Source organism: Colletotrichum tamarilloi (assembly GCF_030869305.1).
Source record: "Colletotrichum tamarilloi strain Tom-12 chromosome Unknown Scaffold_61.1, whole genome shotgun sequence".
Lineage (NCBI taxonomy): Eukaryota > Fungi > Ascomycota > Sordariomycetes > Glomerellales > Glomerellaceae > Colletotrichum > Colletotrichum tamarilloi.
In genome coordinates, this window is record NW_026849443.1 from 1 (window position 1) to 24,932 (window position 24,932).

Below are 24,932 nucleotides of genomic sequence, written 5' to 3' on the forward strand. Positions count from 1 at the left end.
GAAGAGCAGCAGATATTGGCCCATTTGGCCCTTTCTCCGGAAACCTCTACGTCGCCATCAAAGTTCAGAACCTCTGCGGTTGAGGGCCGCCTCCGACCATTGCGGCCGACCATTGCGGCCGACCATTGCGGCCAACCATTACGGCCGACCTCTGCCGTCGACCTTTCCGGCCGGCGCCGCCGCGGCAGCTTGCCCATCCCGAATTGAATGGCGGTTTTCGTATCGAAATCACTATATTGCGTTGAGCGCGTGCTTGGGATACATTGCGCGTATTGTGTAGTTAAAAAGTGTACTGTATCGTGTGATTTCCCTTGAAAGCGTGATCCCGTTAAGGTCGATCTTTTGTGCCTGTAAAGCCGGAAAAAAAACCACCACATAAATAATTCATAATACTCCTAGCTTAGCTACTCTTTTTTTAAAAAAAAGTATTAGTAATTTATTTATTACGTTTATTAAGTTTCTTAATTACTCCGGCTTCTTTTATTTTTAAAAAAGCTACTATTATAAACTATTATTTAATATAATTATACTTAAATTATTTCTTAATCTTTGCGCATATACTTAGAAAAAGATCGATAGCGTACTTTATAAGTTTAATATACTTAATCTTTATTAATATCTTTATAAAATAATACTTATAAGTATAATATAATTATTTAACTAAGTCCCTTTTCTTATTAGTATTTACTATTGCGCCGACTATAATATCTAAGTTTTAAAACTATAAGTCTACTTTATATTATAGAGCTTAAAATAGGGACTAGAAAGTATTAAAAAATCGACTTTCTAAGGGGTAAGTATAAAAAATCGGATTTCGTATATAAATCGGTAGAGCCTTAAATATTAACCTCCTATTATATCCTTAATCCTTCTTTAGTTAATTAATTTCGCTATTTCTATTTATTATTAAGAGTAGTATTCTAATAATAGTCTCGGGGTTTATATTATTCCACGGGTAATACTCGTTATTATTATTATCCGTACTAGATTTATCGTTAATATCGGAGCTAATATTAAATTCCCTTAATATATCCTCTTTTTTTTTAACTTAACTTTTCTTCCCTAGTACTACTATTAAAGATTAACATTTTCCCTTAATAATATTTCTCATAATATATTATCGTTAGTCTAACTAGCTCTATATTATAAATTTACTATTATACTTAGTTTTAAGAGATAAGTAAGTAAATAATTATATATTTATACTACCTCCGGACTATATATATTTACCTTCTATATGAACCTTAGTATTACTAACGTCTCCTCCCTACTCCTCCTTTATTACGTCCTCTATATATATATTTATATAATAATAGCTCGTAATATAATTATTCTATACTCGTATATTATATATCTCTATTTCGATTACGTAATAATAATCTTAATATTATACCCTTCTTAATACGTCTTTCTTTAATATACGTAATCCGTATATATCTTATCTTACTTAGTAATTATTATAGTATTTTTAAAAAAATATAGTATTTTATAATAATAAATATATATTTAGTTTGCTTAATAATAGTAATAAATAATAATTATAATTACTTAATCCTATTACTTTATTCTTAATAATATTAAGTCGTCCGTACTTATTAAACGGCTCTTTAAATAATAATTTAAATATTATTCTTTATAATAGTATATATTTTAACTTACCGGTATTTAAATAGTAGTGCTACTACCCCTCAATATACCGGTCCCTTTAAAGGTTTACTCGTTTCCTAAGTATAAGTATTAGTAATAAGGCTTAGTAACTTTATAATAAGCCTTCTTTAAAAAGCGTTCTAAGTCCTTTATAATATCGTTATTATTACTAGTTTCTAATATATTATTTATATATAGCTTATCCCTAGGCTAGTACTAGTACTCGTAATAACATTAAAATTTTATAAGGTTTAGTAATAGCTTAATAAGTACTATAATCTTTAAACCCTTTTATCCTTAAAATAATAGTATTTTATTTTTATAATTTACTACTATACTAACTTTTTTATATTATTATTTACTTAAGAAGAGGTCCTACTTATTACTACGTTTAATAATAATAGCTTAAATTACCGTTAGAATATCTCCTATTACTAATTTTATAATACCGTATTTATATATTAGTATTACCTAGTTATTTACTAATCTAATCGTTATAGGTTCTTATATTTCTACCTAGGGTATGCGATATCTTTTAATAAAAATAAAGTTAATAATATTAATAGTAGATTTATTATTTAGAAGGATACTTAAAATACGTACGTTTTTAATAATACTATTAATATACCCTAAACTAGTTAGTATACTATCCTTAAAACTATATATAATATTTTTAAAAAATACTTTACTATTACCCTTTAACTTTTGCTCGTTTATTATATTAACCTCTATAATAAGGCTAATATAATATTAGGGCTCCTCTATATTAAATATTTATACTTTAGGGTCTAACCCTTTTTACTTCCTTAGTCTTCTTACTTTAATAGGGTCTACTTATATTAAAAAGGCTACTTTAGCTCTAGCTATCGGACTAATTTATAAAAGCTATAGTATTATTATACTTATAGTAGTATCCCTTAGGGTCTCTTTAATACTAAATAGCTTAATATCGTACTTAGTCGTACCCTTAATAAATAATAAAGTCCTAGGGTATTTATTTATTTTAGTTTTAGCTCTAGTATAATTTTAATAATTACTAATATAATATAGTATTACCTACTCCCTCTACTTCTCCTTCGAGCTTTTAGCTTTATTATTTTTACTAGGGCCTCTTTTTAAAATACGTTCGCTAGCGTACTACGCTTCTCTTATTAAATATATAGCTTTTTTTATATATTTCTAAAATATCTCCTCGTCCTCCCTTCTTATAACTTAACGTACTTTTTTAAAAGGGCGTTCTTTTTTATCTTTATAAATATCTAAGTATAATTTTTTTTATATCCTCTTTATTATATATATTTTATTATTAATTTCCTAAACTATAATATTATATCCTAAAACGTTACTATAATAGTTCTTAAAAAATATTATATCGTAATATAATAGTATACTTATATTATTTAACTATTTATATTTTACGGGGATAGTACTAATAAAAGGGTTTAATATAATATTTAAAATAAAGTCCCCTATAGTTTATTAATTAGTCTTCTCTAATTCGTATATTATTAATAAAAAAAGTAAAATATAGTTAGTAATAACTAGCTTAGCCTTTAGTTTTTTATATTTCTTTTTTAAATACTTAGCCTTATACTCTTCTTAATTAGCCTTATTCTTTATTTACGTAGCTAGGTTCCGAGGCTCGGGATATTCTAAGCTAATATATCCCTATTTATAATAGTTAAAATATCGAAGTATATTAGTATTACGAGGTAGTTTACTACCTATTTATATAAATATCTATAATTACTTATCCTTATTACTTTACTATTTAATACTCTATATTATTAAATTATATATCGCTTCTCGTATTAGTTCTATATTCTAATTATTATACTACTTAAATCTCTTAATAAGCTTATAAAAAAGGTTCTCTTTCTTAATATCTAATTTATTATTAATATTAAGCTATCTCTAAACTAAGTTTGTGCATAGTTTAATAATTATTTTTAAATTACTAAAGGTATAGTTATATAGAACCCCGTATTTATTAAATTACTTTTTATAAAAAAGCCTATTTAATACTCTTTACTAAAGAAAGATATCTTTCTTATTATTAAGAATAGTAATAAAAACTTACTACGTAAATATATTTTAATAGGCCTTTAGTAAGCGTTTCTAAATCTTTAATACTCTCTATAAAAAGGTAGAGAGTATTTCTCTATTACTTTTTATAAATAATAAAGCCTCTTATACTACTTTAGTATTCTTTACTACTTTATTAAGGTCCTTAAAACGCTTTTAAAAAGCTTTTTTAATCTTAAACTAATTATATTAGTTTTTTTTACTTTAAGTACTAAACTAATCCTTTATTCTATAATAAAGCCTAGTTTTAAAAATATAAATTCTCTACTTATCCTCTTTAATAAGGTTGTCTACTCCTAGCCTATTTATTTAGGCTTTTACTAAGTTAAAGTACTTTTTTATAAATATACTTTAATTATAGCTAGTAAAGGTTATACCTTAAGAACTAGAGAAGATATTTATAATAATAAGTAGTCTTATATAAATAGTAATAATTTTAATAAGTACTTATATATTTTAAAATACCTATTTAATAAGGGTACTTAGGGTAGAAATAAAGGGGCTTAACTAGTTAAATAATAATAAAATAGGGTTACCTACTCTTAACTTAGAAAATTATTATATTAAGTATAAAACGTTAGGGGAGTTAAATAATATAAATTTTACTATACCTTTTACTCTAAGTATATTAAATATTAGTATAAAAAGTTTTAATAAGTATAGTATATTAATATATTATCCTAAACTTCTCTCGAGGGCCTTTTTAACGAGATTTACTCTACGAACGTAGTCCTTAAGGGCGTATATAAAGTATAAAAAAAAAAAGAATTATAAATTATCTTATAATAAATAGCGTTACGATAATATTTATTACGTATTAATTTAAAAAGAAAATATAGTATTAAATTAAAAAGTTTACTTCGTAGGGCGTTATTATACTATAATCTAAGAATAAAGAGGAAAGGAAATCTCCCCTCTTTAGGGGTACGTTAAGGCTTACTATGTTCTATAGTAATATATACTACTTAGGCTATTTCTAAGCTTCTTTCTCCTTCTATATCGCTCTATAACTTATAAATTAAATAACGTAGCTACCTAGCCTTTTAAGTCCTTATTATTATAAAGTCGAAAGGTTAGTTAAATATATCCTTATTAATAATTAAAAGAGGAGGCCACGATATAGTCCCTTAAAAGAAAATATAATTTTTACTAAGTCCGAAAACTCCCTTCCCTAAACTTACTTCTTACGAAGAGTGCCTACCGAAATATTTAACTCCTCGTAGATATAATATAGGTAATATTATCTACCTTTACTTTAGCCACAAGAAATTAAGCTTTTTCTAAAACCGTAAGCTACGATTTATAATATTAACCTCCCACTAGGACCTTATCGGGGCTTAAGGAGGACGAAAATTCGCTAAGTCCGTAAATTATTAAGTAATAAAAATTATATTTCTTAGAGTACGTACTTAGTAGCTAGAGGGGGATTTCTTTTATTAGTAGTGTTAGTTTATACGGCTACTTATACCTATATTACGAGCTAATATTGAGGTAGATATAGTTCTTCCTAACCTCTATCTACCTTTCCTTATTATTCTAATAAGGCTTATTATTTTAATAAGGTAATATTAAGGTAACTTTACTAATTAGTAATATAATAAGAAAGATCTTTTACTTTAGATATTGTTATCTTTTAAATAGTATTCGGGTAGGCGGGCGAATTTCTTAAGCATTTTGCTTAGTTATTTCTTATTAGGGGTTAGGATTTATTAAGAGTGTTATTATTAGATTTACTATATACTACTCCCGCTAGGCTCTTTAACTTCCTCGTTCTGCCTCTTTAGTATAGTCTTTTCTTTATAAAGTATATCTTTACCCTCTACGTTTAGTATACGAGGGGCTTCTTAATAGTAGTTTTTATAATATATAATAAGTATTAAAGGGGTAATAGTATTTTATATATACTTTTTTTTTTAAGTCCTTTTACTAAATATAAACTCGGCCGTCTAAAGTCTAGTCTTATTTATATTTCTAATGCGTTAGGTATTATAAAAAAGAATATAATATTATATTTATATTATAATAAAAATATTACTATTCCTCTAGCAGGGTAGCCTTCTGTCCCTCCTTTAGTAAATACGTAACTAGATAATATTTACTTATTAAATAATAAATAAATAACTGTAGTTATATATAATAAAATAGATTACTCTAGAGGGGCCTAAGGGCGTTAAAATTACCCTTAAAATCCGCCTCTAGGCACTATTGAAAAGTAGTAGTAATTATGCTTATTTTCTCTAAGTATAAAGTGCGCTCTAGTACGGTACTAAAGTAGCTCTACTGATTATATAATAATACACACTGTGGGTGGGGGTGGTGGTGCCAGCTTCTCAAGTGGAAGCACCCTGATGTTCTCCAAAGTACAAACGACGGGAAGTACATGGTCAAAGTACCATGCCTTGCTCTTGCTTCCTGGTTGTACTTGCACCCTTCGTTCGTCAAGATGCATAGTAGCACCGGCCTTCCCATTGTGTGACGGCGGCCGTGGGGTGAAGACTCCCATTCTTCCACTTTTGTCTCTTGAAATGCCTCCTGCATGCTCCTCATTCAATCACCAAGAGTCTTTGTGTTGCTTCCCTGGGCTCGATTGATTACCCCCAGCTGACCTGAGGATATCGACATACCGCGTTGAGAAATGTCAACAAAGAAGACCCAAAAGATGCAGAAAAGAAGAAAGGAAGACGAAAAAGAAAGAGGCTGAGGGGTGGCACGGATTGCCTTCCGAGTCAGAGTCACCACCATCATCCTCAAATCGACATGACTCCATCTCTGACTCCAACTCCAACTCCAACGGTCGACGGCGGTCAACCAACCCCAACCTAGACTTCGAGGCTCAACTTCTTCTCAGTTCTTCCTCTAGGCTGCCACTCACCAACTTGAGCAAGCCATCGCCAGCTGCATGTATCATGTATGGGGCGCGCCCGGGACTGCACCTCGTAGTCATACAGACACTTGCCCCGATACGGAGAGGTCAGGCAATCAAATCAACGGGGATTGGCTCTCACATCTTTGACGCTTGAGTCCTGGAAGTCCTCCGGGTCGCCGCCTCCAATATGCAAAAATGCCCTGGATGGGGAATAGGCAGCGCCGCGACCCTACTCCGTACCAAGCCCGGACCTCAGAATGGCCTCAACTCCACTCCATGCATGACCGCTGGGTTCTGGGGCAGAAATGACGGGGTAGGTAAGGGGTGGCGGGCGGCTCTGCTAAGTCACTTCCACTTTCACTCTTCCCTTGCCTCGGCCAACTTGTGCCTCGTTGGCTTTCTGTTACCAGTCGCACCAGTCTCGCTTGTCCCTGCTCTTCTCTGCCTTGCTTCAGGGCCGCTTCTCTCGGCCGCAGCGGTGTTTGCTTGTTGATTTGTTGACTTGTACGGAGTACCGCAGGCTTTCCCACAGACCCTGCAATGCGAAGAATTGGGGTTGGATCCAAATACATACTGGTACTCGCTGACAGCTGGCATCGACGCCGGGTCATCCCAGCGCCATCATCATTTCGATTTATCGCCATGTCCCTTGCGTCCATCAAGTGAACGTCGAGGTCAACAAGGTCGCCGACGTTTCTCTCGCCCGAGTCCACGATGAGCAAAGACACTTTTGAAAAGGCGGATAGATGGCAGGGTCCAAGGTACGCAGGCTTGTACGCCGGTAGTCGACACTAACACTAACGTAGGCACTCGACTCACCCGGTCCTCGGTTGATCCCGGGAATCCTTCTCCCGTCACCATAGCGCTCAGCTCGTCTTCCTTTCTTTTCTTTGGGAACCCCCAATCCTGTTTTACAGACTCAGGACCGACAGAGTACCCGCCTCTCTTATCGTCTTCTCTTCACGGGCGGCAACTTTGTAATGCGCCGGATCTAGCCTCCAGCAGCTCCTCTAAACGGCACTGTCCGAGAAACCGATCTCTCGCCCATATACCAAGGTAGGCAAGCGTGGCAAGGCAAACCCCCAAGCACCTACTCCATCTGGCTTGCCGCTTCGTTGCCTGTCAATGTTGTCGTGATCCCACCCCTGGCGGCATGTGCGGCAATCCCAAATCGAGCAGCCAAGCAGCAAGCAACCTTTCCCCGGGCAAACGAGTCATCGCACCGATCGCCAATGAACTAGCAACCTGCACATCCATCAGCCAGCCTGGCAGCCAGCCCCCTTATCAGCATCACCACCATCGTCTTTGGTGCTTCAGGTTAGTTGCCATTATCATTATCAGTGCCACTGCCACCCGACTCGTGATATCTGCAGATAACGATAAGACCATGCTCCGGCCCGGGCTCCACTCCTCTCCCCCGCACCCGTTCAACGTAAGGCAAGTCAACCGCGCACCACAACGCATCACACACCACGCAACTCATGGTGACTGTGGTTCTGGCGCAGTGGTACGCTGCATCCGAACCGGCGTCTGCAGATCGGACCCATCTCCCGAAAGTACCACACGTTTCCTGCCCTTTTTACACTTGCGTATAGATACGCTCTGTGAGACCTGTACATCGGAGGAGAAAGCGGGCACGGCATCGTGGTAAAATCGCCGATGCGGAGGAAGAGGGCCTTCTGCTTCTTGCTTAGTAGGTAGCTCCAAGTATACCGTTCTTGGCAACCTTTCTGTCTCCCCCACCGGTCACATGGCATCACCTCCCATCTAGCAAAAGGACAAGTCCGTTACCAAGCCAATGCCTTAGCGCTCAACGGTGAACGAGAACCTGAATCGTGCAAGTCTTGTCAAAATCTTTGAGAAGCGGTCGGCGGCAGTGGGTGCAACATGTAGGAGTGAAGAAGTCTCTTTCTCTTTCCGTCTGTCTGTCTTCTCATTTCGTCTATTGTGACCAAGCGAAAAGCAATTTGATAACATTTGGCAACCACACAAAGTTGGTGTCTGCCAATGCTCGTGTAAAATAGAAAACCCAATTCCCGTGTTTCCCAAATGTAAAACCATGCCTCGAGGTTTTTCCGGGCTCCGTGACACCTTGAAACGCCCTAGAAAATCAGTTGTAAACAAGACGCAAAAAATCACAATGTAGATGCCGCTGCGGATGCCGATGCTTTCCCACCTCTCCCCCGGTTACGGTGACCACGCCCTCGGGGGTTATTCGCCGGGCCACCGGGCGCCTTGGCCGGTGGTGCCCCTCCGGCATCGACGTTACCGGCGTTGCTGGCGGCGGCGGCGCCGTGTTCTTGACCCGGAGGAGCGCCACCAGATGCTTTGCCCTTGGCGACGCCCCGGCCCCGACGCCCTCGTTTGCTGCTGCTGCCGCCTCCGCCGCCGCCGTCCTTCTGCGCCCTACCCTCCCTCGCCGTCTTATCCTTGGTCTCCCGCCTCGCCTCCTGCTCCTGCACCCGCCGCGTCTCCTGGTCCCACCACTCCTGGAACTCCTGCTCCTGCTGGATCTCCTGCATCGACCTCTTCGCCACTGCTTCCTTGACAATCTCTTGTTCCCGCTTCTGCTGTCCGATGATGTCTGCCATACTCAATCCCAAAATGGGCTCGGCCTTGTTCGCGGGTGTAATGTAAGATTTGGAGTGCGGGACCAGCGGCTTCGACGACGCGGGCTGACTTGTCGAGGCGCCGGCCACGGCAGGGGAGGAGCTGCTGACGCGGGATTGGCCCGGGAACCGCGTGTCCGGCGAAGCTGCCCTCCGCGGTGAAGATCTCGCAGAGCTCTCGACTGAGAGCAGCGGCTTTGAAGTTGGGCTGTCCACTGGCGGTGATGCTGGTTTAGCCAAGCCCTTGGCCAGGGTATCTTTCAACGACGTCTTGGGCCCGCTCGTGACAGGCTTCCAGGGGGCAGGTTTGTTGCCAGCTGCGTCCTTGTCCCAGGCTACTTTCGGCTGTGACACCTCAGCCTCGAGAGCCGCCTGAGCGGCGGCCTGGGCTAGCTGTTGCTTCTTTCGCTCCTTTTGCGATACCTTGGACTGCGCGAGCTTGGGCGAAGCCTCCTTGCTCTTTTGCGCGGCAATGCCGGCGGACAAGGCGGACTTTGTTGGCGTCTCCGTCAGAACTCGACGCAGGTCCATCTTTTGGGTTGGGAATGCCGCTGCCGCCCACGGGCTGCCAGATCTTTGGGCAGTCGGCCCACGTGAGTCTGCCGGCGAAGGGCTCATGCCGAGGTTGGCGGATGTACCCATCGGGGGGCTTTGCACTGGGTATTGCGGCGAGCCTGCCTGGACCTTGGTGTCTTTCCAGGGACTAGACAACGACGGAATCCGGTCCAATTCGGACTGGCTCTTTGCCTCAGCAGCCCTTTGCGTGGGTGATACTGTAGGGCTACCTAGAGCGGAAGGTCCCTCGTCGTCCATGTTGAACATCAAATCGGCATGGGATTCCTTGGGTCTGAGGCTGGGACTGAACGGCTCGTTGCGGCCAGTCTTTGACTTGCGCCGAGATTTGTCCAAACTGGGAGAGGTAACGCCGGACAAGTCTTCAAGGCTGCCGAATTTGGTCTTGAAGGATGATGAAATCTTCTTTTCGTCGTCTCGTTGCGTAGTCCGGAAAGCCATCTCGCGCACTCTCCGACGGCGTTCCTCGTCAATATCGAGAGCCAGATCGGGGTCCTTTTCAAACAAGAGCAGCTCGGCCCGTCCACTTCTGGCGAAAGGATAGCGAGCTAGCTGATTTTCTCGGACGACGTTATCCAACTCCTCTAGGAGATCCTCCTCCAAGCCATCCAAAAAGTGGTTTTCCAGCACAGCCTCCATTTGCAGACAAATGTACTCCAGCCCCGCGTCTTTGAACTCCGTAATAGAGCATGCGCTGATCTCGTTGAGCAGCAGAGCGATGTTTCGAGTATTGGCGAAACGTGCAATTACGTATTGGCAGATCTGGGACAACCGGTCTAGCATGAGTTCGTTTGCAATACTCATGACGCTCATTACCAGGTCAGAGAAATCGTCAATATTGGCTGATGTGGTCTGGTTGAAGAGTTCCGTCCCAACGTCTGCGTAGAGGTATCGTAAGACATATTGGAACGCCTCAGGATCACAATGACTCAGGTCCACCCGGACAAGTTCTTCCTCGTCGAGTTCATCGCGACGGCCAGCAAGCCACATGCCGCCGGCTCGCCCATGGAACAGGCCTTCGAAGAACTCGCATCTCTGGCGCAGCAACTGGCTGTGAACCGGTACCTCTTCGCCGTCGAGCTCAACAAGAGCATCCGCGTCTTCAAAGTACCTGAGGTCATGAATGGCTTTGGCAAAGTCCTTGTCCAGGGACTTTTCCGCAGTCGTCTGCAGACGGACAGCCGACTCCAGCTTCATCATGTCAAGCTTCGTCGCAAGCTTCATCAGCTCATTCCGAACCTGGCGATACCTGTGGGCTAGAGCGGGTGCTTGGCGAGTGTGATTCCATGCCGGGACGACGGTGTCATCATAAAGATAGACGGCCAGGTTCACTATAGACAGTAGGTCGACCGATTCGAGGGTGATTATCGTCCTCCCATCTCCCTCTTCGAGACTTAGCACTTGCGGGATGTCCCCCTGACCACCATTGCGATAGTCGCTGAGCAAACTTCGCAGAACTGAGCTTCGGGCAGTCAAGATCCATGAGTGCACCGGTATCTTGACATCTGGATATGACGAGGTGCGGATCTCCATGTCAACGTCCGAGTTCGGGTACATCAGGAGAAATTGTCGTAAGTCACGCTCCAGATCCACGGACTTGAGGAGTTCGTACGGCAGCTCCCCTATCCGATACTTCAGTTCCTCGGCTTTCCAGAAACCGATCGTGTCCTTGTCGCCGGGATTGGGCCTCGATGCCTGAAACTCTCGTAGTGCGAATAGGGAGGCAAAGTCCTCCCAGAGCGACTGCTCGTTGATGCTGATTTGTTCCTTCATGACATCACAATCCTTGCGAATTGCCGCGAATGCACCAAACGTGGAGCTCCGCACAGCAACAGCATTGGTGATACTCGGTACACGCTGGAACTTGAAATCCTTTCTCTTGATGTCTGCTGACCCCGGGGTGGCAGCATCCTTCGCTTTAGCACGCTTGATACGACGCCAAACGGCTCCAGACTCTGTGCAGATGATCACAGCGCCGTGTTCACCAACACTGACGGACTTGACACCATCCTTCCGAGCATTCCACACGCATTGCGGTGTCGTGACGGCACCCTTGATCTTGGCTGGATTTGTTGTGGAAGTTGCCGTCGTAGTCGCATCCGACTTGTGGATCAGTGCCATAGTGAAGAGATCACCCCTCGTAGTGACAGCCGCAATCGTTTCGCCGCCGGATGTGATGCGGCTGACCTGATTCCGTGCTGTACTGTACCTTGTCGACATTGATGCGGTGAACTGGTGATTTACAAAGACGTCAGGGGAAGGAAACTTGACAAAGTTATAACCGTAGCTCGTAAAGACGCAGACGGTGCTGTCGGCCAGCAAGACGGTGGTCGCTTTATCTACGGCGGAGACTGCGGCGATGGGCGAAGAGAAGAGCGAAGCTGCGACTTTTCGGGGAGTTTGTTGGACTTCCAAGGATCTCGAATCCGCATCCATCAGCGCCAGCTGGCCGAGGTTTTTACCCCAGCAAAACAGTGACGAGGAGGTATGGGCGACTGAATGCACGGCCGATGCTGCGATTCCCAGAATGACCTCCTTCTTGAGTGTCCCAAACACTTGTCGTGGGGTGGTGCTCATCGGTTCTTCGTCTTGTCTGGCTGGCGGCGGCAAGCCATATCCTAGCTGGGAGTTGCTGTTGGAGCCCCAGGTCCATAGCTCTCCAGCATCTGTGACAGCCAGAGTGTGGTTCTGACCAAGTGCAACTTGCACTACCTTCTTGTCGGCGAGACCGCCTTGTACCGGCACGAAGCGGTATTGGGTATTTTCGTCGCCTAGCCCAAGTCGCCCGCCTCGGCCAACACCGCAGATGTACAAGTTCGAAACCGGGTCAGTTGTCAAGATGGCGGTATGCAACTTTGAGAGAACAGCATCGTGAATCCGCAGAGGCCGATTGCGGATGAGGGCTGGGATCTCTTCCAGGTCCACATCTTCTTCCGGCAGGCTGGCACCATGAGACACAGCTTTGGTCTTCTCCAAGTACTCTTGGTAGAATCTGCGGATGAGTTGATCCGGCCGCTTTAGGTTGATCCTCTCGGGATACTGCCGGTCGTCTTCGTCGCCCACACCAAGTGAGATGTTGCGGTTGCTTCCAAAAACAAAGATTTCCTCGCCTTCCACTGCGCCATCAAGTGCAGCGACTGATCTCATCAATGCCTGGCCTCCATCTGAGGTGCTGTCTGTATCCGAGTCGATGTCAGAGTCGTTGGGGTCCCCAGAGTCTCCCAGTGTTCGCACAGCAATGGTTGAGTTGTAGAGATCAAAAGGACTGTTGCCCTCGCGGTCTTTCGTCTTGATCAACTGCCCAACCTTGGAGACCGAGACTCCGAGGGTTTGCTCTGTAAGGATCTTGCGCTCTCGTTCAAGCAGTAGACGTGCAATAGCGATATTTCCACAGTAGAGTGCTCGATGAAGAGCGTTCCAGCCACTCTCGGGGTCTTGCACATATAAATCGATCGAGGGGTGGTCGAGCAGGGCCTGGACGAAGAGGATGGCAGCCGAATCTATCGAGGAAGCAGCGCGGAGCAGAACTGTAAGGCCAGCATGATCACGGCTGTTGATCTCAGCCTTTCCGAGAGCATTATTGGCATTCTTTGATCCAGCTGGGCCGAAACCGACGGCGGAGGATTTGCGTTGTTTAACATTCCGGGGAGAAGTTCCGTACTGTCCGGGACTGCCCCCAAGGGGTCCAGCACCTATGCCCGGACTCCTTGTCGCAGTTTGCGCCGTGTGGCCGGCCGGGACCAGTAGACGCCGAAACCTGTCGACATCGTTTTCCCAATAATATTTCCAAAGTAGGTGACTCATGGGCAGAAGGTAGGCAAGGGACCCTTCCAGCACTTGGATAGCACCTCGCTGTGAGTCTCTGGGATCACGGCTTGTTTAAAGGTGCGATTCCGAGCGCGAGAAGAGCGGAATCGTGGGTATTGAATCGATACGGTTCGAAGATGGCCAGATGGTGCGCGGGGGGTGTTGTGAGGTTACAAAGCCCTAGAGTTGAGAGAGAGAAAGGGGGAGGGGGGGTTTTCGAAGTTGCCACTTGGTCGTTGAGTTTGTGACTCTTAGATACGATAGCGTAGTAGCAGTCGAGTGGCGAGGGTATTCGGTATGATGAACGGTGTCGCGGGTCTGCGAGTTTTGGTGTTGATTTCTAACAAGATCGAGATGGACGAAAGATGAGAAGAGGACGACGGTTGTAGGAGGGTCGTTGCTGGCGAAGAGATGTGAATCGGGGGTGGGGTTGGCGATGGAAATTGAAGGTATTCACCTCAAGTCGCCAGTTGTGCGCGTCAGAGCCCGCCGCGCCGCGAATTCCCGGCTCCACGGGGGGCATGCAGCGTGGGTGACAGGCACCTTGGTGCATTATTGCGCAGCCAATCGGACTCGAAGCTGGGAGCTTGTGCTCTGGTTGCAGGCCAGACAAGCTTCCAGTTTGTCGCTTCAGGTGGGGTGGCTAGCGGGCAGTGGTACATTTTTTGGGGATTGAGACATGCTGGTCCTGGCACGCCGAGCAAGTCATAGGAAATCTGTCTATGTATGCATGTTAACCTACATAGTAGAGAACCCAAGTCACGGCGATGACAAAGTGAGTACTTTCCAGCCTAATTTTGTTCAATTCGTAAAGTGGTTGAGTAGTGCGCAACACTCAAGGTGTTTGTCACTTGGCCAAACACCCTGGATCTATGTCAGTATCTAAGGTACCTAATCCATACCTTGGCTAACTTGGATTTGCAATTGCCAGGTTTTCACATAGGTATGTGTATGTACATCTTTCCAAGAAGGTAGGATATGCTGAAGAATCCTTTAATTTACTTTCACTACCTATTTGTATCCATAGAACCAGTCTTCACTCGACCAAAGCGTTGAAACAAATTCGCGGATACTTGCCCCAGCTCGCAGCAGTGGTGGAAACGAAACAATGCGAGAACTGCAACTCCCGACTCACGGGTGCATGTTGTGTGCTTATCTAAGGCCGTTATTAGGTGGGGAGCTATCCCCCGCCAGCTGCTGCACCCCGCCAGCGGTCACTTTGCCCTCGAAACGCCGGGATCGCATTCGGGCGGCACTCGATGAGCCTCCATTCGGCAGGCTTGCATATTACCGAATGCCATCTGCTTCCTTATTGTGCTGATAGGGAAGATACCGAAGCACCTAAGGCAGGTAACGCGCAATGGGCTTGCTCTTAGTTATTGACAACCAATGCCGGCCATCTGCATGCACCTTGAATTCCTGGATATCTTACATAGAGAGTATTATTCGGCGAAAGCACCCATTGGCATCGTCATGACTTGCCTTATTCAGATACAACACTCCAAATAGGTGTGTCTAGTTTGGCGTATGTGAGTAGGCAATTTGGGGCGTTAACCTCCTCTAGAGTCTACTATCAATGATGTGCAATACCTTGCCAGCTTCGAAGCCGCGATATCTGGCACGCCTAGTACTGAAAAGTAAGGCGTTGAAATCAATGTAAAGAAAGACCGTCGCCTATGAGTCGGAATTGTCGCACGAATCTCGGCAATAGACGGCACGTGAAATCTGTCTCACCGTCGCAGTGACAGATGCATCTCGGCATGGGTTGCAGAGGAAGATGAGGTGGCCCGGGCCCTGGGGTAAAGAAAGATCCCCCCCCAGGTCCCCGGAACGTCCCAAAAAGCCACTTGCCCACGCTGCCGCAGTGCCGCCATGCTACCAAAGCGAGATGCCAATACGTAATCCCGCTGGTCCCAGAAGAGCGCACCAATCATGAGCCTCGCAAGTGTCAGGGACGATGAGCAAGATGCTGCAAGAGCCCATCCGGTGGAGTCCGGCGCCGCTCGGTAACTTGGAAACTGGCTGCTTCAGACTTTCAGTGCGAGCTGCACACACAAAAAAGAGGCCGATAAGGGACCTCCGCCCGGGGGCCCTGGCGATAAGAGCCCAGTTCCCGCTAAAGCTAAGACTCCGTACCTCGTTCGATTTTCCGTTCCATCCAATTCACTCCAGTTTCCCAGCGCTTTCTCAAACCCTCCCACCTACGCACCTCAACCCGCCCGATTGATTTTGCTCCTCGGTGAGTTCTCAATTGCACCCGCCGTAGCTCTCCTCTCCCAGCTAATCACCGTCTTCTCAGCTGTCTACCGTCAAGATGTCGACCGACAAGCCCCTCCCTTTCCAGTACCAGTTCGCCGCAGGTTCGTTGCCCGAAATCCCCCCACCGTCGCGATATCGGACCCGAAATACTGACCACTGCATCCAGGCGCCATTGCCGGTGTCTCGGAGGTCAGTACACAAAGATGCCATACAGTAATGGATTGACGAGATATGCTTACGCTTTCTGCAATTCTAGATTCTGGTCATGTAAGTCAACAATCCTCTTGCGACACGCTCACGTGGCCACCATGCTAACCCGCACAATAGGTACCCTTTGGACGTCGTCAAGACACGAGTGTAAGCTTTGCTCGATCGCCAGCCGCCCGCACAAACCCCGACTGACACGAACATTCAGGCAACTCCAAACCGGCAAGGGCGTAGGTGCCGACCACTACAATGGCATGGTTGACTGCTTCCGCAAGATTGTCCGCAACGAGGGGTAGGCGAAATCACTCCTTCGGCCTCCGCAAATGTATTCACCAAGCTTACGAACCGCAGCTTTGCGACACTCTACCGCGGTATCACCGCCCCCATCCTCATGGAGGCTCCCAAGCGTGCTACCAAGTTCGCCGCCAACGACGAGTGGGGAAAGATCTACCGCAACCTGTTCGGCGCTGCCAAGATGAACCAGTCTCTCTCCATCTTGACCGGAGCCAGCGCCGGTGCCACCGAGGCCTTCGTCGTCGTCCCCTTCGAGCTCGTCAAGATTAGACTACAGGACAAGGCCTCTGCCGGCAAGTACAGTGGCATGCTCGACGTTATCCGCAAGACCGTCGCCGCCGAGGGTGTCCTGGCCATGTACAATGGCCTCGAGAGCACCATGTGGCGCCACATTGTCTGGAACGCCGGTTACTTTGGCTGCATTTTCCAGGTCCGCGAGCTTCTCCCCAAGGCCGAGAACAAGGCCGGCCAGGTCACCAACGACCTGATCTCCGGTGCCATTGGTGGTACCGTCGGTACTATCCTCAACACCCCCATGGACGTCGTCAAGTCCCGCATTCAGAACAGCCCCAAGGTCCCCGGACAGACCCCCAAGTACAACTGGGCCTGGCCCGCCGTTGCCACAGTCGCTAAGGAGGAGGGTTTCAGCGCTCTGTACAAGGGTTTCCTGCCCAAGGTCCTCCGTCTCGGTCCCGGAGGCGGTATCCTCCTCGTCGTCTTCACTGGCGTCATGGATTTCTTCCGCACCCTCAAGACCAACGCTTAAATCCGCACCTAGAATGGAACAGATTAAAGAAATTTAGAGAAAGAGAGAGACAACCGGAGGAATGTACATCTTGTACAGGCAGATACCAACACCGGGGCTTTTTGGATTCTGGCGCTCAGCAATGCAAATCATTTTCAAATCCTTTGGGCTTCACATTTTCTTTCTGCGGCTCCGTCTAGCGGCATGGCATGTTGCTCGCCATAGTGACATCTAACTTGCTTGATCAGATACCTTGAGTGGCACCGCTATCGCCCCGCGAGCTTTGCATTGTTGAAGACCGAATTCGGCCTTGAGTTCACCCTGTTTTCTCACAGTCTGACCCCATATACAGTCCATTTCCAGGATACATCCAACCAACCCGTACTTTCCTCTTCCGGTTCAAGAAGCTACGACTTGAGAGGCTTCCTTCCTTCTCCGTATTACTGCTATTTGTACGGTTTGCCGCGTACGCATGAGCTCGTCTCTTCTCTACCTTCTACACAACCATACGACCTTAGACTCGTCTACCCAGACGCATCTTCTCAGCCACACATCTTCAATAGTCTTTCTGTTTCGGACCTGGGACATTGCTTCTAACTTCCAATATATCAAGCCCGGTCATTCCATTACATGATACCTCAACCGCTAGGCCGCTTCAAATCTACGCTCACTCTTTGATCAATCAATTTTTGGCTGCATACTTTGCACACGACTTACGATCACTCAAGGAGCAGTCTCATACAGCCTCGGTCAGATTACACCCTTCTTTCCGCAGACTGTGGTACCTTCCGTGGCTAGGCACATCACTCCTGCCTTTTTTTTTATGAGGATTACTTCAACTGCTTTCTACGCCTTGACGGCTTTGCTTCTCACTTATCACGACCTTCACAGTTCTACTTCTCACATCTCACAGTATTTATTGCTCTCCGTATAGCTGACTTCAGCTCGTACTTGCCCCATGGGTTTATCGCTCAGCACGCATAATTGACAATACTCCCAGGGCAGCCTCAACTTGAGAATATTTCACTTTGGATAGACCGCTGACAGTCACGATGGAAGATCACTCGCGATCCATGTCACGAGCCATCTCGACAGTCCGGCCAAGTGCTACACCTGGGTGCCTTCTCACACCCTCCCCTCCTGCTTCTTCACCTCCTCTGGCTTCCAACAATTACAATATCGACAGCTCTTCTCCAAGGATCTCCGAAGTCGAGTCGTCTTTTCAGGACCTGCATGTCTCATCTCAGACGGGATCCCCTTCTCAAGCCGCTGTCGCCGAGAGACACAGCAGCCCTGCAGCTCACACAGGCACCAGCTCCTACATCCTGCGAGTACTGAGCCAAGAAGAAGAGCTTGATCGAAATGGACTTGTTATCTTGAGTTCCAACGAGGCCGATGGGCCACTGCATCACTATGACCCAGATGACGACGAAGTCGAGTCCGAGGACGACGAAGCAACTTCCGAAGATGAAGTGGAGCTTGATCGGGAAGAGACCATAGGGTCTGATAAGCGAGTTGATACCATACAGGGTGAAGACGAGAACGCTGAGGAAATCGGCGACGACGAAGAAGAGGAAGAGGATGATGAAGATCTCGACGATGAGCCTGGCCCTCTTGGTGACAACGATGAGGAGCTATCTTTGCCACTGCCCATCAATCTCAGTAGTCTTGGCTGCAGCGACGCGTGCCGATCGGAGTTCCAGAAGGGCATCGGCATCTACGATGAACAGATCAAAAGACTCGAGAGCAAGATCCATGAACTCAGTCTAGACAATCACACTTTGAGAGCGAATATAGCCAGGTTGGAGAAAAAGCGAAACAGCCAGAACAGACACGAGCCGACATGGCACAAGAAGCTGGACCTATACCTTACGAACCCCGCCCACCGAAAAGCACTGACTTATACTGACATTTACAAGCTGTGCTGCAAGGAGGAGAATATGAGCACGAAGACTGGCAATGTTCATCCCAACTTGCGACTGAGGGGTCCTACGAACAACGAACTTCAAGCTGATGCGCTCGAAGGTCTCGACACCGATTCAGTCAGTCAGGACGGGGAGTCTGAGGAGAGTCGTCATGGTCCTGAGGGACTCTTCGTGCAGGACGATGAGCACCCCGAGGATATTCAAAGCTCAGAGGGCCAGCAACCACGGGCGGACCCTTATCTTAAGGGCTTTCCTTTTCATCGGCTGCCTGCTAAAGTACAGGCCAACATCATCAAATTCGTCTTCGTTGAAGAGAGCAAGCTTATTCACTGCATCACTCGTCTCGATAGATTCATGCCTCCAGAGCAACCCACGCAAACAAACGCGAACAGAAGTGGTCTCCCTCGTCGCTTCCACCTTTCCGGAACATCTTGCAATATCACCTACGGTATGAAACCGAACACTCGCCTCGCTCTGCTCACAGTCTGCAAGCGTTGGTACTACTTTGGGATCCACGCTTTCTACGGTCTGAACACCTTCGCCTTCTCGAGCCTTGGAGAATTTGGCCGCTTCTGCACTGGCATCGGAGAAGCAAGAAGAGAAAGAATCCAGCATATCGAATTGCTATGGGTTGGCAGCCAGTATCTCACTCACAAGCCTGTCAAGGAAGGCAGAAAGGGAGCACTCAAATATGTATCCAAAAGGACATGGGACGTTTCTTGGCTCTGCCAGCTGCCTCGTCTAAGAACTCTCATCATACATATCGACGAGAGTGGCCCGCAGTACACGCGTCGCCGCCACGAACCCAAGGCCTACGCCGACTGGATGGCGTCTGTCACGGCTGGCCAGCCCAATTTCCGCATGACGAGATCCCTGCGAAATCTCCAGGGACTGCATTTCCTTCACGCACTTCGTGGAATGGAGCTCATCCAGTTCTACGACTACAACATATCCCGGCAGGAAGGTGGCCGGCATCTAATTCGTGATTGGTCATTCTTCATGGATATTGAGAATGTGACAGCTATGCCAAAGACTGACGATAAGGCAGAAGCCGCAAAGTTAGCCAATTTGATTCCGGTTCTTCCACGGTACGAGGCTTCTCAAGAGGATGTTGAGGCGATCAAGGGCCTCTATCACAAGAGTCAAGCCTTTGACGCAGTGTATGTGTCGCCGCCAGTTGTGGAAAGGGATGGAGAGGGTGATATCGAGATGGCAGACGCTGAAAGCCAGGACCGGGTCCAGCAGCGTGCTACGGTGGCATCTCCAGGCGGATCACAAGCCAACGAAGGAACAGGACAACCAATTGGGAGAGATACATTGGGACGGTCAAGCTCTACCAATCAATCAAAGGGTCCACGTCCTGGGAAGGGAAAGAAGGTCGCCCGAGCTAGGAGTACAACGCCCGATAGGGACCTAGACGGAACCGAATCTGAGGCTTCTGGCGAAGCAACCCCGAAAGCACCCACCCGCCGCGTTCGAGCGGATACTGAGTTGACTACTTCAACGCTTACGGAAGAAAGCGTCGCGAACGTCTATGACCGCGAATTATCACTGGCAGGGTCAAATGCCAGCAACCCGATCGACTTGGACAGCACAGAGCCACCAAAGATGAAAATGCGCCTATGGCGCCTTCAACAAGAAGATGATTTGAACCGCCTCAAGCGCGAGCATTCCGACGTAATGTCAATTGGCCATGTGTCTGCAGCCGGGAGCGAAAGATCCTATGGCAGCGAAAACGGCCTCTTCGTGGGCGGCTCGTCGCCGTCAATGTCACACTATCGACAACGCCGTGAATCTACCGTGCTGACGGATACCTCGCGCAAGAGAGGATACGACGAGTTGGCAATGCGAGGCGCCATCGATCTGACGACAGAGTATGACGATGCCAGCTTCTACACCACGGGTTTCCCAAGCTCTTCTATGGCCACCTCCTCGCGCCGTAGCGGTAATGAAGGAATTTATGGATACAATCCCCCCGTCATACAGCAGGAGACTGCTTACCCTAGGCTTTCGCGTCTTCAAAGCGTCGGGAGCGTAGACGACTGTCCTTTCAACAAAAGACAAAGACATTGACTCGCCAGGATGGGTCCTCAATCTCACTAATTGACTTATTGCGGTTTTCGCGGTTGATCAATAGCTTACGACGTTTTACAGATTTCAAGCGATTTGGAGTACTTGCGGTGCTGAGCCCGATGAATTTAGGGGCTTATATGCGTTTTGCTTTTGGTCGAATCAAGGGGTACAGGAGATGGCTATCTCGCTTGCATACCAGTAAGTAGCCACATAGGCAGACAGCGAATGATTTCTTTCAAAAGTTGACTGGGAAATTTCCACTGGTATTTCGCTTTACATCGTGACCTAGAAAGTAATCTTTGTACCCGTGAACGCAGCCGTAGTCTGCGCCTCCTTGGCCTTCTTCCTCGCCTCCCAACTGGGATGCAAAATCCCCTCATCGTCTTTCTTGGGCGGCGCCCTCGCCTTCTTCTTCTCCTCACCTCTACCCCCGCGATCCCTACCCTTGCCGCCGCCGCCGCCGCCGCCGCCCAACGGGTTCGAAACGCCCTTCTTCCAAGGCTTCCTCGCTCCGCCGTCCTCGTCGGCACCCACGGCACCCTTCCTCATATCCCACCCGCTATCCCTCGCGCCGCCCGCCCCTCTCTGCCCGTTGGCCTGCTTCTTGACGTGGTTCGCCGACGCGCCGTACTTCTTCTCCCAGATGGCCTGGCGCTGTTTCTGGCCGAGCCGCTTCTTGGGCGGCGCGAGGTCGAGGTCCGAGGCCTCGGACTCGGAGTTTGAAATGTACCCGCCCATGAGCGAGGGTAGGAACGTCGTCTCGCCGGGCCGGCCTGTGGGCTTTTTGGCGCGCTTGACTTTCTTCTCTTTGCTGCTGCTGCTGCTCGGTTCCGGTTCCGGGGAGAGGGAGACGTTGGCGGCGTTGATGCGGCGTTGGCGGTCCGAGTCGTTGCCGCTGTCTTCTGCGTCAGAGTCCGGGTCCGCCATCTCTTCGTCCTCGTCCTCGTCTTCGTCGTCGCTGTTGCTCTCGTCGTCGGCCGTGTCCCCTTCGTCGGCGACTTCACTTAGTAAAGCCTTGTACCTGGCCTTGAGATCCTCGTCGGGGCTGTCTTCTTCCGAGTCGGAGCCGCCGAGCATGGCTTCCATCTTGGACAGGGCCTTTTCCTCTTCTTCTTCGTCTGAATCGATCTCCTCGTCGTCGGCGACGTCTGCGTTCTTTCCGCCGTCCGAGGCATCGCTTTCCGTTGGGATCTCGTCGTCCATCTCGTCAAATGGGTTCGGTTCCTCCTCTGCCTCTACCACCGTCTCTTTCGGTTTAGATTCGGCCTTGGGTTTCGCGGATACATCCTTTGCATCCACCAACTTCGCCTTCTTCGATTCCCTAGGTTCATCGTCGACCTCATCCTTTGATTGCTTCTTGTTCTCAGCGGCGGCAGCAGAATCCTTCTTCCCCTTTTTGCTCTTCTTGTCTGGTATAGGTACGTTGAGGATTAGGCAAACGCCCCGCACCGCCTTGTCAACGGCCTCCCGGACATGCGGGCGGTTGAACAAGCCGCTCGTGACGTTATGCAGCGCCGCCTTCTCCTCCTCAGACAAATCCGGTTTTGGCACGCCCTGCTTAATCTCTTCGGGGAGAGCGGGGCTTTCGGCGATCTGCTTGATCTTGAGTAGCGAGGAGTGGAGGTGTGCGTCGGCGGTTTGCTGGAGGTCGAGGGACTGTAGGTGGAAGCAATTGTCAGCGGCGCAAACTTAGAAATGGGGAGGGGGTAAACCCTTACCTTTAACACTAAAATCTCCCTCTCCAACCGCTTGGCCTTGTCTGGCGACGCCTTGTCATCGCGCAAGCGTTTGCTGTACCGTTGACGCTCGAGGCCCTTTGCGCCTTTGATGGCCCTGAAAATCTCCTTTTTGTAGTCGGCGAGCTTCGCCTCAAGATCGTCCTCGCGCGACCTCTTTCGCTTGACCATGTTTGTGGTTTTGTTCGAGTTCCGGATCGTGCGTATTCCCTGTCGCTGGTGTAAAAATATTAAGGTATGCGCGGGCAACCGTCAAACCTCGAAGCTGGATCGCAACAGAAAAAAAAATGTGGTTCAGCAGTGAAGATCTAATCGATAAGGCGGAACGCTGGCCGAGACAAGGACCCGCTACGGGGCCGCATTCTGTACAATGCGATTGGTCATAACCGATAGCTGCTGTTTTTGATGGTTTTCATTGGCCACAGCTGCTCCTCCAGCGCTCATGGATGACGTTCCCTTGGATCTTGGAGGGGCACTCGAAGCACCCCGCCGTCGCAGATAGCCCGTGGACCTGTGCTATTACAAATGAGTCTTATTTGACAGATTGTATAAGTAGTCATTTCCACGAAGTCATTCAAAGCTAGAACTACATTTCAAATCTCTGCACTTTGTGATTTAGAAAATGGCTGATAACAAGGAAGACCTCGCTGCTCTCGGAGCTGGTAGCCTCTTTGGTGTCAAGGGCATGGTTGCCGTAATCACTGGTGGTGGCTCAGGTGAGTCACTCAGGCGATAGCTTCATATCTACCGTGAAAGTGCTAAATCACTTAGGAATCGGCCTCATGATGGCCAAAGCCTTGGCTGCCAATGGCGCCGAGAAAGCCTACATCCTCGGTCGGCGCAAAGAGGTCCTGGAAGAAGCTGCGGCATCTGTGGGACCCAGCATCATTCCCCTGGTTTGCGATGTTAGTGACAAGAACAGCCTCAAAGAGGCAACCGCAGCCATCGAGAAGGAAGCCGGCTTTGTCAATCTACTCGTCTGCAATGCTGGTGTCGGCGGACCACAGGTCAAAGCCCCCACCCCCGAGACGACAGCTGAGGAATGGGCCGAGCAGCATCTTGCCCATGACATGGCCGATTACACACGAGTCTTTGACATCAACGTCACCTCTGTGTGGTACACCGCGATGGCTTTCGTGAAGCTGCTTGACCTTGGTAACAAGAAGGGGAACCTATCACAAAGCTCCCAGGTCGTCTCGACGAGCTCCATTGCCGCCTTTAATAAGATCGCTCCCGGTGGCTGGGCGTATGGCCAATCCAAGGCGGCCGCGACGTTGGTCATCAAGCAACTGTCAAGTAACCTGCCCCGTTGGAACATCAGAGCCAACTGTATTGCTCCTGGATGTGAGTTTTCTTGCAACAGTAAATATTCAGATCCATACTGACCCTCAACAAGTGTTCCCGAGCGAAATGTCGGCCCCAATTGCCAAGCTTTACGCCGAGGACGGCAGTGTCCCCAAGGAGATGGTGCCTCTTCAAAGAATGGGCGATTTGCAAGACATGGCAGGCGTCATGTTGTACCTTGCTTCGAGAGCTGGTGCGTATTGTAATGGCGCGGTGATAACCGTGGACGGAGGTAGACTTGGAAACTTCCCTACCACATGGCACGCTTAGACGTTCTATGGTATCCACACGCTGGCCATGGTGTTTCGAGACCCGTTGAGAGGCGCTGCTTGTCGGTGCTGCTATTAGAGCGCTGCTGCAAGTTTCAACTTAATACTTACCATCAGGCACAGCTTTGAACCGCTATTTTGTTAGTAGTTAACAAAGATGAGAAGGTACATAAGCCATAGAAAGGTAGATCATTAGTAGTACGAAATACGTTACCAAGCTCAACCCTGACAACAAGTACCCATGGTTCGATGATTTTCGGTGAGAAGTTTAGTGGGGCTTGTCTCACCTCGACCCAGTTCCGGAAATACGCCGGCTAGCGTCGTCACACTCCAAAGCCCAGAAGCTAAGGAGGAGAGGAGGGGAGGAGAAAGCGCAGAGACGTCGGAAAAGAAGCTCAGCATCCCTCCCCCACATTCTCTTCCCTGCCCTGTCCGGCTCATGCAAGTGGCTTAGCTTTCGGGCGCGCGACACCTTGTCTCTGCCCGCTTGCCC

At 47.5% G+C, this 24,932-nt stretch overlaps 8 protein-coding genes across 8 annotated transcripts; 5 read left to right on the forward strand and 3 right to left on the reverse strand.

The window, feature by feature from the left end:
* Positions 1-44: 44 nt before the first annotated feature.
* Positions 45-197, reverse strand: CTAM01_11351 (uncharacterized protein; the record flags this gene model as incomplete). The annotated part of the gene is made up of 1 exon (XM_060527362.1): positions 45-197. A coding segment is annotated over one exon (153 nt), but the record flags the coding sequence as incomplete, so codon positions are not given.
* A 6,126-nt stretch (positions 198-6,323) lies between these two features.
* On the forward strand, positions 6,324-6,752 carry CTAM01_11352 (uncharacterized protein; the record flags this gene model as incomplete). Its single annotated transcript, XM_060527363.1, has 1 exon — positions 6,324-6,752. A coding segment is annotated over one exon (429 nt), but the record flags the coding sequence as incomplete, so codon positions are not given.
* Positions 6,753-7,751: 999 nt separating this feature from the next.
* CTAM01_11353 (uncharacterized protein) lies at positions 7,752-8,249 on the forward strand (the record flags this gene model as incomplete). The annotated part of the gene is made up of 1 exon (XM_060527364.1): positions 7,752-8,249. The coding sequence occupies one exon, from the start codon at positions 7,752-7,754 to the stop codon at positions 8,247-8,249; it is 498 nt and encodes a 165-aa protein (XP_060377934.1).
* Positions 8,250-8,733: 484 nt separating this feature from the next.
* CTAM01_11354 (BTB/POZ domain-containing protein) lies at positions 8,734-13,584 on the reverse strand (the record flags this gene model as incomplete). The annotated part of the gene is made up of 1 exon (XM_060527365.1): positions 8,734-13,584. One exon carries the CDS (start codon positions 13,582-13,584, stop codon positions 8,734-8,736), a length of 4,851 nt encoding a protein of 1,616 aa, XP_060377935.1.
* Positions 13,585-15,901: 2,317 nt separating this feature from the next.
* CTAM01_11355 (uncharacterized protein) lies at positions 15,902-17,113 on the forward strand (the record flags this gene model as incomplete). Its single annotated transcript, XM_060527366.1, has 6 exons — positions 15,902-15,947; positions 16,013-16,035; positions 16,103-16,113; positions 16,174-16,203; positions 16,262-16,345; positions 16,405-17,113. 6 exons carry the CDS (start codon positions 15,902-15,904, stop codon positions 17,111-17,113), a joined length of 903 nt encoding a protein of 300 aa, XP_060377936.1.
* A 1,031-nt stretch (positions 17,114-18,144) lies between these two features.
* On the forward strand, positions 18,145-21,090 carry CTAM01_11356 (uncharacterized protein; the record flags this gene model as incomplete). The annotated part of the gene is made up of 1 exon (XM_060527367.1): positions 18,145-21,090. One exon carries the CDS (start codon positions 18,145-18,147, stop codon positions 21,088-21,090), a length of 2,946 nt encoding a protein of 981 aa, XP_060377937.1.
* Positions 21,091-21,375: 285 nt separating this feature from the next.
* CTAM01_11357 (NADH-ubiquinone oxidoreductase 30.4 kDa subunit) lies at positions 21,376-22,997 on the reverse strand (the record flags this gene model as incomplete). The annotated part of the gene is made up of 2 exons (XM_060527368.1): positions 21,376-22,746; positions 22,809-22,997. The coding sequence occupies 2 exons, from the start codon at positions 22,995-22,997 to the stop codon at positions 21,376-21,378; spliced, it is 1,560 nt and encodes a 519-aa protein (XP_060377938.1).
* Positions 22,998-23,448: 451 nt separating this feature from the next.
* Positions 23,449-24,440, forward strand: CTAM01_11358 (short chain dehydrogenase; the record flags this gene model as incomplete). The annotated part of the gene is made up of 3 exons (XM_060527369.1): positions 23,449-23,542; positions 23,598-24,170; positions 24,223-24,440. The coding sequence occupies 3 exons, from the start codon at positions 23,449-23,451 to the stop codon at positions 24,438-24,440; spliced, it is 885 nt and encodes a 294-aa protein (XP_060377939.1).
* Between the last annotated feature and the right edge of the window lie 492 nt (positions 24,441-24,932).